This window comes from Agaricus bisporus (genome assembly GCF_000300575.1).
Source record: "Agaricus bisporus var. bisporus H97 unplaced genomic scaffold AGABI2scaffold_2, whole genome shotgun sequence".
NCBI lineage: Eukaryota > Fungi > Basidiomycota > Agaricomycetes > Agaricales > Agaricaceae > Agaricus > Agaricus bisporus.
This window is the reverse complement of record NW_006267355.1, coordinates 258,417-272,339: the sequence shown is the minus strand read 5'-3', so window position 1 is coordinate 272,339 and position 13,923 is coordinate 258,417. Positions and strand designations below refer to the sequence as shown.

General features: G+C 44.8%; 2 protein-coding genes across 2 annotated transcripts; one reads left to right on the top strand and one right to left on the bottom strand.

The window, feature by feature from the left end:
- The first annotated feature begins 899 nt into the window (after nucleotides 1-899).
- Nucleotides 900-2,126, top strand: AGABI2DRAFT_190198 (hypothetical protein). Its single transcript, XM_006457712.1, has 3 exons — nucleotides 900-999; nucleotides 1,051-1,322; nucleotides 1,386-2,126. The coding sequence occupies exons 1-3, from the start codon at nucleotides 906-908 to the stop codon at nucleotides 1,911-1,913; spliced, it is 894 nt and encodes a 297-aa protein (XP_006457775.1). The 5' UTR covers nucleotides 900-905; the 3' UTR covers nucleotides 1,914-2,126.
- Nucleotides 2,127-12,377: 10,251 nt separating this feature from the next.
- On the bottom strand, nucleotides 12,378-13,054 carry AGABI2DRAFT_190197 (hypothetical protein). The gene is made up of 2 exons (XM_006457711.1): nucleotides 13,000-13,054; nucleotides 12,378-12,631 (listed from the first exon to the last, which is right to left on the bottom strand). Exons 1-2 carry the CDS (start codon nucleotides 13,006-13,008, stop codon nucleotides 12,428-12,430), a joined length of 213 nt encoding a protein of 70 aa, XP_006457774.1. The 5' UTR covers nucleotides 13,009-13,054; the 3' UTR covers nucleotides 12,378-12,427.
- Between the last annotated feature and the right edge of the window lie 869 nt (nucleotides 13,055-13,923).

The window sequence follows — 13,923 nt, the reverse complement described above, 5'->3', positions numbered from 1 at the left end:
TTGTACCCCATGGGGGAAAAATGGCTTTTAAATCAACGACCTGTACATTGCGTGTATACATGGTATATTGCCTTGTTGCAGAGAATATTCCTAATGTGCTTTGTAATAAGCTCGTACTCGCCATTTGACGCCTTATCTTGATGACTCAAACAATCGAATGCTAACGATGAATCAAGAAACTGCTCTAACGCCACCCCAAGTCATCGAATAAAACGAATGCTCTCGGTCTTTGTGCGAAATAGATATGTCCTCGGTCTTGGCGCGCCATTTTTGATCTGCGCAAAGACGGGATTTATAGGTGGAACAGGACAATTCGTATTGATCCGAAAAAGACAATGGTGGGCTGACGCGAAAGACATGAGTAACGGGGTGGACATTAGTGTTTTTGTGTGACAGAATCGTTCAGTTTCCCATTTGTGCAACTGCCGTTTTCGGTTAAAAAAAAATTGGGTTGGTTAGGGCCAGCGGGCTTAGACTTTTAGACGGACTGGGCCGTATAGGTGCATCAGAAGCTAGGCGGAGTATTGTTCCTTGAAGCGAGCAAATGGAAAGAGGAGTGGCGATATGACTCGAGTTGGGGAAAGTGTGGGGTGAGTGGATGGGCAAGGGGCCGGCAGAGAGTGATGCCGCTGCTCAGTCACGTCCGCCGGCAGCGGGAGGGTGGTTGCGGGTGAGTCAGCTGTGTGGACTGGGTGTGCGAGGACAGCGGGACGAGGTGGGTTGGCGGGCGTCGGGTAAAGTGAGCTGAGCCGGCTCGGGTGTGACTGGTGTGACGGAGGTGTTGGATCTGAGATGGGCGATCTGAGTTTCACTGTTTCCGTATTTCCCGTATCGGCGAGCAGTGCAGTCCGATTTGTTTATATATCTCGCTGCGATGCATCTCTCAGCACTCACTCACCGCCCCAATGGCCTTCCACCCCAACTCGCTCGTCGATGCCCAGACGCACTCACCAGCCCTCCTCAAACTCATCAGCCTCAAGATCAACCGTCCCTTCATCGGTATGTTTTTCTCTCTCTCCTTACGCCACATCCCTTCTCACCCCGACCCAGAATATCTTGTAGACTGTGTCGTCGAAACTGTAGACTATGCCATGGGTCGCCCCTCCCCCTCTACATCCAGATCTCGTTCCCGCACCCGCCGTCCAGAACACACCAAGTTCACCACTTTTGTGAAGAACGTCATCGAGCGGGCCGAGATCACCACACACACTATCCTCGCAGCCCTGGTCTACATTGACCGAGCAAAGCCACATCTCCACATTGCTTTGGAGGAATGGGCCTTAGAACGTGTTTTCCTCGGGTCTATCATTGTCGCTTCCAAGGTCAGTACTTACTCCACAACTTTTTCTCCTTTGTTTCGGTTTCTGACTCTTTCGGCTCTTCAGTATCTCAATGACTCTACGCTAAAGAACGTCCACTGGGCACTCTGTACCGGTGTCTTTGGCAAACGCGACGTCGGTCGCATTGAACGCGAATATCTCGACGTCCTTGACTTTGAACTCGGGATCACCGAAGCGGATATTTTGAGCCATCATCTAGGCCTTCTCAATGCCGTCTATCCCACATCAACCTCTCTCCGCACACACCAATCCCAGTACTCCAACCACAGTCGAGCAAAGTCCTCTCCCGTCTCATCTGCTCCGGTACCCGAGTTATCCCCGTCGAGCGACGAGTCATCATCCGCATCATCTGCTTCGGCATCTCCCCGAACTCCAGGTTCACTAGAATCCCCTCCCGCATATGCTCCGGAGCACGGAAAAAGTCGATCACGTTCGAGAACAACTCAACCCAAGAAATCCTCCTTTCTTCATTCCTCGACACTAGAGATCCTTAAATCCTTCCCTCTTCCTCTACAACAGTCGCAGCAAGGTCAGGATCCGCATGCCCACATGGCTGTTCGTCTCCGGTCGTGACTAGCTCGCATCCTTCTCTGAAACAATTTTCTCTCCTGCTGCTGCTGCTCGCTCTCATACAATACATCTTTTTTTTTTTCGGATCGTCACCCATGCTTCTTTTTGTCTATGCACTCAGTATCAATCAATGGCACTTTTTTACATGCTTTTTCATATCATCTCTCCTACAATTTGCATTTTTTTTTTTTCGTTGCTTTCGGTCCGTTTTATTACAGTTAATTATCCCGGCATATTCATGTATTTTTTTCTTTCTCCTTTATCCTACTCCTGTTTTTTGCTGCTAGCTACTTTCTACCTACAACCAATCTCCCTTGTCATTGTAGCATCATTTGGCGTCGAATGCAATTTTCTCTTTGAGCAATTTTATTGTTTTTCATGGAGCGTGTAAAGGAGAACTTGAGTTTGACTGAGGGAGTTGGTTAGACTTTTTAGTAATGACTCATGGAGTTATGATGAGCACATTTGTGAAGTGGGAGCAAGCTTCGGTTAAAATTGGGAAGAGCCGGTAGAGACGGAGAAATGTCTCCTCTCCTTCTCCCCCTAAAAAGTGTTGCGTGTCAAATCGTAGTATCGGGAAACGCGCTATCAATATCACACACACACACACACACGGTGGCAGCACACACCAACTTTTTGCTGACAGGTTTGCTCTAATGTCTTTTAACCTTACTAATTCGAATCTTTCGGTTAGTATGTTCTAGATAACTTCAACACGCGCAACTCTGGGTTCTAAGATTCTCTCAAGTATAATTAGTACTACTGATATATGTCTTCTTCCCTTCCTTCCTTCAATAATATTAATACGAGTTCTGATCATGAGTAACATAAACCCTGTTTTGTATTTTTTTGTTATCAAAGTTTTTAACTAGGGACGACTGGAAATAAATTATTGAATGTGTTATTGCATCCCTGTGTGTCGGGGAGTCGTCGGATGGTCTTCTGTTCATGATGATCATGATCATGATTCGTGATTCGTGATTTGTGATTCGGTGTACAGTACCGGTACTTACTACTTGGATTTATTTATCATCATCCAGTGTATCAATCAATCTATCATCAAAATTTCAAAAAGACCACCAAGTCTCAAGTCATCAAACGCAAAAACTTATAATGGCAAATGATCAACTTATAATTATTAACCGGATTTACGGGGTTCTCGGTTTTCATAATTATTGAACCCTAGATTGTTTCTACTACACATATAAAAATGAAACTGCTTCAGCCCGAAATCTCTTTTTTTACGGTTCGCGTAGAAGACAGTTATGTATGTATCTCTTCGGCTGTTTTTTCTAGGAGGCTTTTCTTTTTTTGATTGTCAGCGGATATGACTACTACTACTACTACTAAACTTATTGATCCCGGATAAGGTGATATGAGTCGAGTTTTTTTTTTACAAGTTCCGTAGACAGTGTTTGAGGAACCCTATTTTTTTTTCTTTGTAAGTTGTGGGAAATGGTATAGAATGCTGCACGTAGTGCTGTGAACAAAATGATTCAATGGAAAGAACTACATAGAAGCCCAAGCTTACTATGGCGCAATTCCTATAAAATGAACTAGTAAATTATGAAACTTCCATTTCGTATATGATTCATGAATAATCATATGTTAAAAGCTGTATGTATGCCCGAACCGAAATAACTTATGTGCTTATATGTGTGTGTGTGTCATTTATCATTTATCATTCATCATTCTTCATTTATTCAAAGGAAAAAGGGTTGTGGGATATCCGGCGGCCAAGTTTGATTTGTAAGTTACATTTCTTATTCCTTCGAGAAGAAGATTCGAAGGGACGAACATTTAAAGAGCTTAGTCACGCTAAGTTTTTTTAGTACTGAGATTTTTTTGCGTGAAACGTTGGGGGTGTGAAGTAGTTAGTTGAGACTCTCATGTTGGCCCTTGGTGTAAGGGTCGGAAGTTGTATACTAAGTGATGCATTGATGAGTCAGTATGTGGATTACTTATGAGTTTCCGGCCCCTGACAAGTTGTGGCCGATGGTTCGAAGACATCACCTCGGAATTGCTGTTCTACTAAATCAGGCGAACAATCAAGGAAGACAACTGTACGTTACGCGTTAACCCTTGCGATCATTTTTTTTTTGGTTTTTTGCTCATTCCCCGATCAAAATTCATCGATATCGCCGGTCAACATCATTTTCATTTTATAATGGAAGTCTTGAGAAAATTCAAAGAGGAAGAAAAAAGAAAAAATCGAAACAGTTCTTTTCACACATACATGAGATTTTATTATTTACGAAAGAGAAGTTGACGTTCGTTGTGCCAGTAAGAGACATCAATGGTTTTTTTTTGATGATGAAAAGGGAGAACAATGGCAATTTTAGGCACAACACGCACGTCGCCGGGTTGTGGCAACCAAATAAAAAAATGAAAGATGCTCTCAAGGTTCTTCGGGATCCCTGACACGCATACAAACAAAAAATCAGTTCGTCTCAACTTGCATAAAAAAAACGCTCGTTAACAGCCCTAACATTGTTCCCTCTGTTTGTTCTTTTTCGGCCTTCGGGGGTATTAGGGGTGGGTGTGGCTTTTTTTCACTTTTACGACACCTCTTCGCGAAACACCGATACATGAGGATCATGAGTCATTCAAGAGGAAAAAAATTAACAGCAATAGGGAGAACAAAGCAGATTTACGCGAAGAGTTGAATGTCGTGGGCAGTGGGCACGGTTCATTTCTTGGCGTGTCGTCCTCGTTTTTTTTTCTTTATTCTCTGGACCAATGACGTAAGAATGCTCATAAACCTAACAACTCATGGTTTGATGATTGGGCAGTGTGCGTGTATGACACGAACAATGTTGTGGAGGCAGGGACGGTGTCAATTCGCTTGAAGACGAGAAGAAAGAAGCTCTCTCGCGCAGCTCATCAAAAGATAGGATAAGAAGTTTCGAGAAAGAAGTAACAGCTTACAGTGAATGAGAGAACGCGCATGATCTTTCTAGGAAGAACCATCTGTTGACTTTTTAGGAGCAAAGGAAAACGAGTTTTAAGGCAAGTTGGAAAGTAACGTTCATGTCGTTTAGGCGGCCGTGCAGTACACAGCTTTTCTGTTCGACCCCGCTTTTGATAGATTTGATCCGCGATCACACTGCCACGCAATCAGTTCGGCGGGGTGCTCATGATCATGAATGACAAAAAGGTTAAATAAACATGATGGGGTATAGGTATTAATGTCTCCTCTTCGCCTCCCCTGTTTGAGGCCTATTAACCACCATTTGTTTCTATGTCGAAAATCTCGAGTCAATTCACTCAATGATACAGCTCACTTAGTGGGAGTGACTCCTTGGTCTTAGAGTTGATCCTTGGTCAATGGGCTTGTAACCGTCGTTTTCCCGGTTATCGGACTGTGATATTCCTTCTTAGGTGAAAAGAGTCCTAAAGTATGAGGATGAGTTGTCTTGGACCTTTATTCCGCAGATAGGGGTTAAGTAAATATTCCTCTTTGAGATGGCTTAATGATCAGCATGATATGGTAATTTATTTTGGAGCCAATGACTTTCCGATGTGTCGGGTTAATTTATAATGATTGTATAACAGTCTTAGATGGATACAGGAACGATTTATGCGCGTACAATGGGTAGATCGGGTGCGAGTGAATTTTCCCGGAAGCATCGGATGGACTCTGGAGTGATCATGAATGACAGTGTGCTTTGAAGCACATGTGGTTATGAAATTTCCTGAAAGTCTAGAAAGAACGTGAGGTTGAACGAGAGAGAGAGCCTTTTGGAGAAAGGTCTGTATTCGGGAAAAGTCCCACACTATGCTATTAGACTAATGGCTTCTGTACTTTTTTTCTATTGAATAATTCGTTTCTCATCATGTCTCTTCTGATTTGAAAGGCAACAAATAAATTCAGTCGAGCATATAGTCACACTGTTATGACCAAACCTCCCATGCTTGCGAATGACAATAACGAACCGAATCGCACGAAAATCATGGATTGAGGTCTTAATGGTATCTATGTAACCTGTGTGCGATGAGCTTTCTTGGCGGTGTAAGTTTTAATGGATGTTTAAGGAAGATACCCAAGTTCAACAGCCTCTCCACCGTTACACGTATGCTTGCGGGAGCTCGCATGCCAAGTTGCCACTGTTGGAATTGATCATGATACACGATCTCAGCATCCGACATAGCCTCTAAGTAGCATTGTCAATTAGTATTCAATGGTAGTCCTTGATTTCAGTACGGTTATCACGTTCCCCGAGGGTTGCTCGAGTCAAATTACTAGTCGTTCACACCACGAGGTCTCGGACCCACAAACCGTTGTCACAGAGTTGTTAAGGGTTCAAATGCTCGAAACTAGGCGTTTAGATCGAGTCACCTTCAACGCGTGTGAACTTAGCCGCTCAACGAAAGAGGTTTGAAAGTGCTGTGCTATCGACCCTTTCAGCACAGGTTTTTTTCGCGAAGTGTAACCATAAGTGCACATGCACAACAGTTGCGGAATACACGAATTTCCACGTTTATATCACACTTATGCTCGAGGTTGCTATTTTTCTCCGGACGAGCGTGTCAGAAGGAACTTGTTGGAGTTTTACTAACTGCGAAATGCTGTTGACCATGTACAGGACTACAGGTCAAGGGTTGCGGACTACGGAGATGTGATGGCATCGTCATGGCACCGTCGAATGCCCGAAAAGGAGAGGCTGTGCAAGGACTAGGAACGAAAATGTTCAAGCTGCAAGTGTGATTGGTTGAATTGTGAACAAGCGTCATACAGCGTGTTCTAAGTCAAGTGCTATGAACGGTTCTTAATTAGCCTTAATGTTTTGAGCACGATCGCAATTGATGAAGTTCGGTTGAACTGCAGGGAACCGCCGGTCCTAGGCATCCAAAATGTGGTGGAAGAACGGCACCAGAAGGGCACGGACTCGTGAAATAAGAATGATTCAAACCATTTCATTCTGGTTCCGCGGATGAGATGCTCACTGACTGAACGTTTCTTCATTCCCGTACTTGGTGAAATAACTGACTCATCGATCGATATCGAATCAAGGACGACGGTATTACCGGAACTTGGGCACAAATTTTTGGAGGCTGGAGGGCTGAAGTTTGAACCGCTAAAATAGCCGTGAACCAAGTTTGCTTTATGGATCAACTTCCGCAGAGCCCTGGGAAGAAATACTCGGTATAACCTGATGGATCGAGCGCTCGACTGGGAAAGGATCCTCTGAACGTGACCTAGTAGACGGAGCATTGCTACCAGCATTCCGCATTTTTTCCGACATTCACAGAAAAGAACTTGATATCCGGGATCAATGTATGAAAAAATTGTACCACTTCACAATTACATAATAAAGAGCGTCATTGATGATCGATGATTCCGGGACCATCATCATTCTCCATTCTCCATTCTACAGCGACACACCACCGCTGTGCCTACTCCCGCTGCACCAACGGCATCATGATGATGAAATTAACCTAAGCCATGAAAAAGTGTTCAGGTGATCATAAATAAACTGGTGCGATGAGAGGAAAACGTCTAAATTACATTTCAGCCTACCCGGAGCAATCCGCTGCTGTTGGTTCACCTGTGGTAATCAATATTGGACTCCATTAGGGCGGGGCCAGGTCAAGTGAATTATACCCACTTAGGGTTTATAGACGCTGATAACTGTAAATTTACCAACGAGTTTGGCGCATTGCGGACTCGTATTAGATGGTGAACGGAATAGCCTGGGTCTGGATGATTACCAGCCTGACGTTCGTTCTACCGCAGATACTTTCGGCGAACTTGTTACCCACCGGGCAGAGGGCAACGGGGAGAAGAATATCAAATCCTGTTTGGAATGAAGCGGATACAGCGGATACGTGATTACGACGTCAAAGAGTGTGAACTTACGAATTCAACCGCACATTGTGGGCAACTACTCAGAATAGGAGTTAAAGTTATTGATGATGTCATCCGCTGCGATCAACCCGAAGTACTACAGGTACGCGTGTACGTGTGGCTGGAATAGTTAGAATAGTTAAACTAACATTGACTTAATCAATATATTCCCATGCATAATATGATCCAATCATTCCCCGCACCAATCATCAGAACAGAATTAAATATAATCAGATTGTTTTCCGTGTCTGCAGGATTAACCTTGTGCATGATCATCTGAGCATCGGAAATCGAGCTCACTTGAACGAAGACCAGTCGACCGCATGTCACGCGGTATGGCAGATGCTCAATGATATCGCGGCTATAGCATACGGTCAGAGTAATCGATGTGGGACTTATTGGTAGCAACGAAATGTGATTCCATGACTTACTCTGCCCCTCTGTATTCCAGTCCGGGTCCTCTGGAGACGAAGTCAAAAGCGACAAAGGAATCAGCTGGCCCTTTGATCCAACAATATAATATGCCTTAGCCACTGTCATGATAGAAGAGGTGATCAAAAATCACTACACTCCGCGTTGCTTTTTAGGTTTGAGAAGGACTGGAGAAGGAGAACATAGTTATACTGATGGCTTCTCTATATGGACATACCTGCGTGCCTGACCGTGGGGTAAGTGAAAGTGACAATGCGTAGTAGGGACAATAGGGAGTATACTCGCTTCATTAAATGCGAGTATCGCCCTACATGTGAAAATTGACGGTCCAGCGTGAGCAAAAGGCTACCTTGATTGAATTTGGATAGGGAAACCCCTCGGCTCCTTCAAAAGCGATGGGAGTTTGACTGCCCAAATTTCTCCCATGAGACGGTACGCACTACAAATCATCTTGAGCTAAACGGGAGCGCTTCGCGGGTCAGGAACGAACGGTGAGGACATTAGTCATTACAAACCTGTAGCTGGTAAGCTGATCTCAGCACACCCTATGGCATACCGTGAAACTGGGCAGTCGAAAAGTCGTACTCTTGCATAGATTACGCAGGCAACGTTAACCAATGTGGTAAGCAGATCAATAAACATCTCCCGAGGATATACATGTTTGCAAATTTTACCAATCTCAAATTCCTCCTCTCGAATTCGTAGAGGGAACAGCACAACCACCCGCCTCGTTCGGGGAGCTACAAATAAATCATTAATAATAGGAGCCCTTGAAATAGGGATATCCCACTGCACTTCACCAGAAAAGAGGGCTGGTGATTCAGCTCCTTTGTTAATAAGGGACGGCTGACCTAGCGCCGAATGACGGACGCAATCACTTTCGGCACGGCGCTAACCATCCGCTCCGATCCGTTTGTCGAGAACGAGCCGGTCCAACATTGTCACGCACTGATGTGACAACACAGGTTGACAAAATCCGTCCACACTCAACATTTCTGATTTCATCATTCCCTCTGCGTTCTGACTTCTGTATATATTCTACTGCTTACTTTTCAACTCTAGCTTGGGAATATCGGCACAGGTCTCTCTCTTCAATCTACGCGTCCCATCGGCCCGTTGATTGTCTTCCTCTCTTACATCCCAGACGCCGCAGTCCTCCGCAGTTTCCGTAGCAGAACCCCAACGATTTATGTTGTCGGTTGCTTGACATATTCTTATCATCTTTTCATGTTGGACACTGGATAGTCACTGAATAGTCATCACTTTACAGCTGTCAAATACTGGACACCAAAAGGAAATATTGTAAGATCGGCGCGTTGCCAGTTAGGGTTGAAATATTCAATCATGGTCAATGTATTCCGCGGTTTTAATTCACTGGCCACGAAAGTGCGCGGAGAGAAAGACGACCGACGAGTCCGCGCCATCTACTCAATGCCTCACTCTTCTTGTCAAAGTGGGTGATTAAGCTACCGCTCTCATCGGCTCTGGGGTGTTCGCCTTTACCGTGTAAGTGCTATATAATATTTCAATATATCAGCAGCCCTAACATGTCCTGGTTTTATATGCATCATTGATTTCAGCCACCCGACTTGACATAACAACTTTAGCAAATCACGTTGACAAATATATCGCCGGCACCCGTGGCAGATTTTCAGGTCAGATTCCTGGCCCTATTTTTAAATACTCGCTGTTGAAACATCCGCATTAAGGATCGTAGCATTCCCCAGAAGGGTTTCGAATGGTTTCTGCACAGGATATAGTTTCGCTTACTGAGGGCGCAACTATTCTCTCATGGGCGGCTGCCGACAACATTACGTCGTTATGGTCTCAAGTGCGTTATCGGATTTCTATCACTACAAGCAACATTGGTGAATAAATATCTTAGGTTTATAAGCTGGATAACTTCCAGAAGCCTACATTTTATTTTCTGGGGTATCAACTCAGTTCATGACAGGACATCGAATTCTTCCTGACCCAGGCAAGTTCATGTCATATTTGGATTAATCCACGTTGGACGGGTAAAGCGTATCAACAGTTTCTTCCAATCTACCCGCAGCTCCGCTTGACTTAACGCCTAAATAAAGCTTGCATCGATACGATCAACTGACTGACGGATGTGGGACTTTATGGCCTCCCCACTAGCATATCACAGACTATCGAGGTAGGGCCCGAAGACTCGTGCGCCTCCCAGTAGGTATCGCTCAATCCACTGTTCATATCGTTGTCTATTAATGAAGTACAAACATCGCAGATATCCGTCTATACTATAAAACTCCAGGCACAAGAAATGTGCTGTTTTCGCGTGCGTTGAGCCAAATGGTTGTCTTTTAATTGATTCAACAGGTTAATTTGCGTCCCGTATACAATAATGCGCCGTCTTATCGGCGAAAGCTTCTTTAAAGGTGCTGGACCCCCTGTTGAGCTTCTGTCAGGCTCATCGATTATCGCTGGAAGTTGAGATTATCTGTAGTTGCAGCCTCACGGGAAGTTCGAAAGTGCGATTATTGATCGTGGGCTCGTTGAAAGAGTATTCTGGCGCGATATTATTGGCCGCAAATACCGTAAAAAAATGTTTCACGTTGATTTCTGACGGCCGGAGAGATTGCGTGACCGAAGTTCAAAACGCCTACGTTATTGCCTTTTGATACTTAGAGGCTCGGCTGTCAAGACGACGCGCCTTCATATTTCCCCATCGGTCATGTTCAGGATTATCAGTGGTTCAAAATCATCGGAGCTTGCAAAATATCGAGGAACCACGTAGACCAGAATTGAAGCAACGACATCGGTTCATTGCAAAACTGATTGAATTAGGAACCGTTTTCATTCCAAAGGCGATGACACCTACGACATTTGAGCGCTGGTTGTACGGCATCTAGTATTCCACGAAATTTATTCTTCGACTTCTGATGGTATTTTTTCCTCGCACACCACAGGGGGCTGTACATTCCGAATTAAATGTGGCGGCTCTTGGCTGGTGTAAATGAACTATATGTGCGAATTTTCTCGTGGACATTGGGATGCCGGTAACCGAACGATATTGCGATCAAATGGGATGTTGACGAAATGCAGGGGAATTAGAGAGGCCCTAATGGATGACAGTGTACAGGATTTTGTGGAGTTGGGCACGATCCTTTCAAAGCACCGACGACAATAACGTTAAGATGCTTCTCGGATACATCCTGAAACAGACCTTTTCTTTTGAAAAACAGAATGCGTTAGCTGGATTACCTCTTCATCGCTGATTTATTATGGTACATCAGAAGCGGCAGAGATAACTGGTGTTGAACATGAGGCCTTGGAGACTCTGGAAATGATCGAGAACTTGGCATTGGGCCAGAATCGCCAAATGCTGTCCAATGTCTACTTAATGGCTGTGATATATGAGCCTCGAGGAAGTCTGGGTATTTGGTTCGCATAAGAGTAATAAAGTTTAGTGTAAAAAAGCCGACGGCCTGAGGATCGCGAAACTCTTTTCTAGGGACAATTTTGTGCCTGTCCGCTATGTGACGCGAGTCAAACCGCGTTCGGGAGACATGGTTCACGCTACTGTAGTCATCTTTTACATTCTTCACGGAAGTGTATATTCATTATGATTCGATTTCTGGTAATTTCGCGATCGTATGTTGATCGAGTCATTGTGGAAGAACGCGCGAGGAACGAGCGCGGTCTGATTTTTCGGAGCGAAGACCGTGTGTGTGAACCATATGATCAATTGTGATTAGAGTGACACGTCACATTTTATCTCTTCTACTATTACTACTCTATCGGTGCGGTCCTATACGTTCCGCACCTCTACATCTTTTATTTTTATGTTCTCCTTTGAGGACAACCTTTGCCCGTATGATGGCCTTCTTTTTTAGAGCAATCTACGCTCTCGGTGAACCTAAGTCTTCACCTACGTTCTATGCCCACCTGATGGCTTTTTTAGAGCAATCTACGCTCTTGGTGAACCTAAGTCTTCACCTACGTTCTATGCCCACCTGATGGCTTTTTTAGAGCAATCTACGCTCTTGGTGAACCTAAGTCTTCACCTACGTTCCATGCCCACCTGATGGTTTTTTGGAGCAACCTTTGCTCTTGGTGAACCTAAGTCTTCACCCATATTCTATGCCCACTTGATGGCCTTTTTAGAGCAAACTTCGCTCTCATTTTTATGCCCGTTTGATGGCCTTTTTAGAGCGAGTTTTCACTCTGGACAACTCTTGCTTGCCACCCTTGTGTGAGGGCTTGCTATGAGTCATTGGCAACTTAATGTCTGACTCCAGGTAGGTAAGCGACCTTTTAATCTATTTACACTCCAGACACCTCTTTTTGGGGGTGAGCTCTCCCCGGAACGCGTCGGCTGTGTCGGTGCCCTCCGTTTGGGGGTGACCCGACTGCGTTCCAGCTTCGATCTCACCGCCTGGGGATCTCGGGCCCTATAGCCTAAGACCCTCAATCCCAACTCATAATGTTGGTTGACTGGTGACTATCCGGCTCGCGACGAAAGTGGAAGAACGCGCGAGGAACGAGCGCGGTCTGATTTTTCGGAGCGAAGACCGTGTGTGTGAACCATATGATCAATTGTGATTAGAGTGACACGTCACATTTTATCTCTTCTACTATTACTACTCTATCGGTGCGGTCCTATACGTTCCGCACCTCTACATCTTTTATTTTTATTTCCCACCCACCCGAACCCTTATTACTGGAAGCCCGGTCAGCCAACATAGGTGATCGAAGCCCACGCTTTTGGGGTGACCCGACTGCGTTCCAGCTTCGATCTCACCGCCTGGGGATCTCGGGCCCTATAGCCTAAGACCCTCAATCCCAACTCATAATGTTGGTTGACTGGTGACTATCCGGCTCGCGACGAAAGTTTATTATCAGCGACGATCTTCTGACTCATGATCAAGTAGTCGCACGCGCTGACGAGCATGGGAACTCGGAAAGTCAGACAGAATTGAGATGATGCTGAGATGACGTCTCCGAGAAATTCTTGAAGCCAGCCGATATGACTCGAATGAAATGACTTTTTCTACGTACACCAAGACGAAATTATTGAAAACTCGGAAACTCGAATCCAATACACATTAAACTGTGTGGTATTCTTCCGGACGGAAAATTTTGAGAAATTTTCTTGATAAGCAATGTGAGAACGAACGTGGTGGGAGCGTGGTGTCGTTAATAGTGGAGTACGAAAGACAAGATTTGATGCTCTAGTGAAATTCATTGACGTTGATGAAAAGTTACTAAAATTTTCGTGCCTTTGGGGTTCAACTGCGATTCAACTAATTCTATAGGTTTTGAGAAACGGGGGCGTTGAAAAACTTGGCAGGGTTACGTCTTGAAAGGCCTAGCAATTTCGTTGCGATGGTAAGGTGGCGCAAGGGTGTGACACAACTTTGCGTGTGGATGAGCTGGTTCGTAGGGATTGGATAAGTTGCTAATACTTGTTCTCGCTGAAAGGCTAAGAATGAGCCATCCAACCGTCACGTGAAGGGAAGAGATAAGTCTTGAATCGTGATTCAAAAAACTGCGGCTGATACTTCGAGAATGTACCAGGTCGGTTCTATTGTGAACTGACAGTCACGCAGCGTTTTATCAGTTCATGAGTTAGAGGTGATGATGGAAGCATGGATGGATGAGAGCAACAGATGCCAATTTGGCGTATAAGATGTGGCACAATATAGCGGCTTGATTAGAAAAGAAGGCCAGTTAAGTATCTTCGAAAAACGAAACCATCATTCCCTC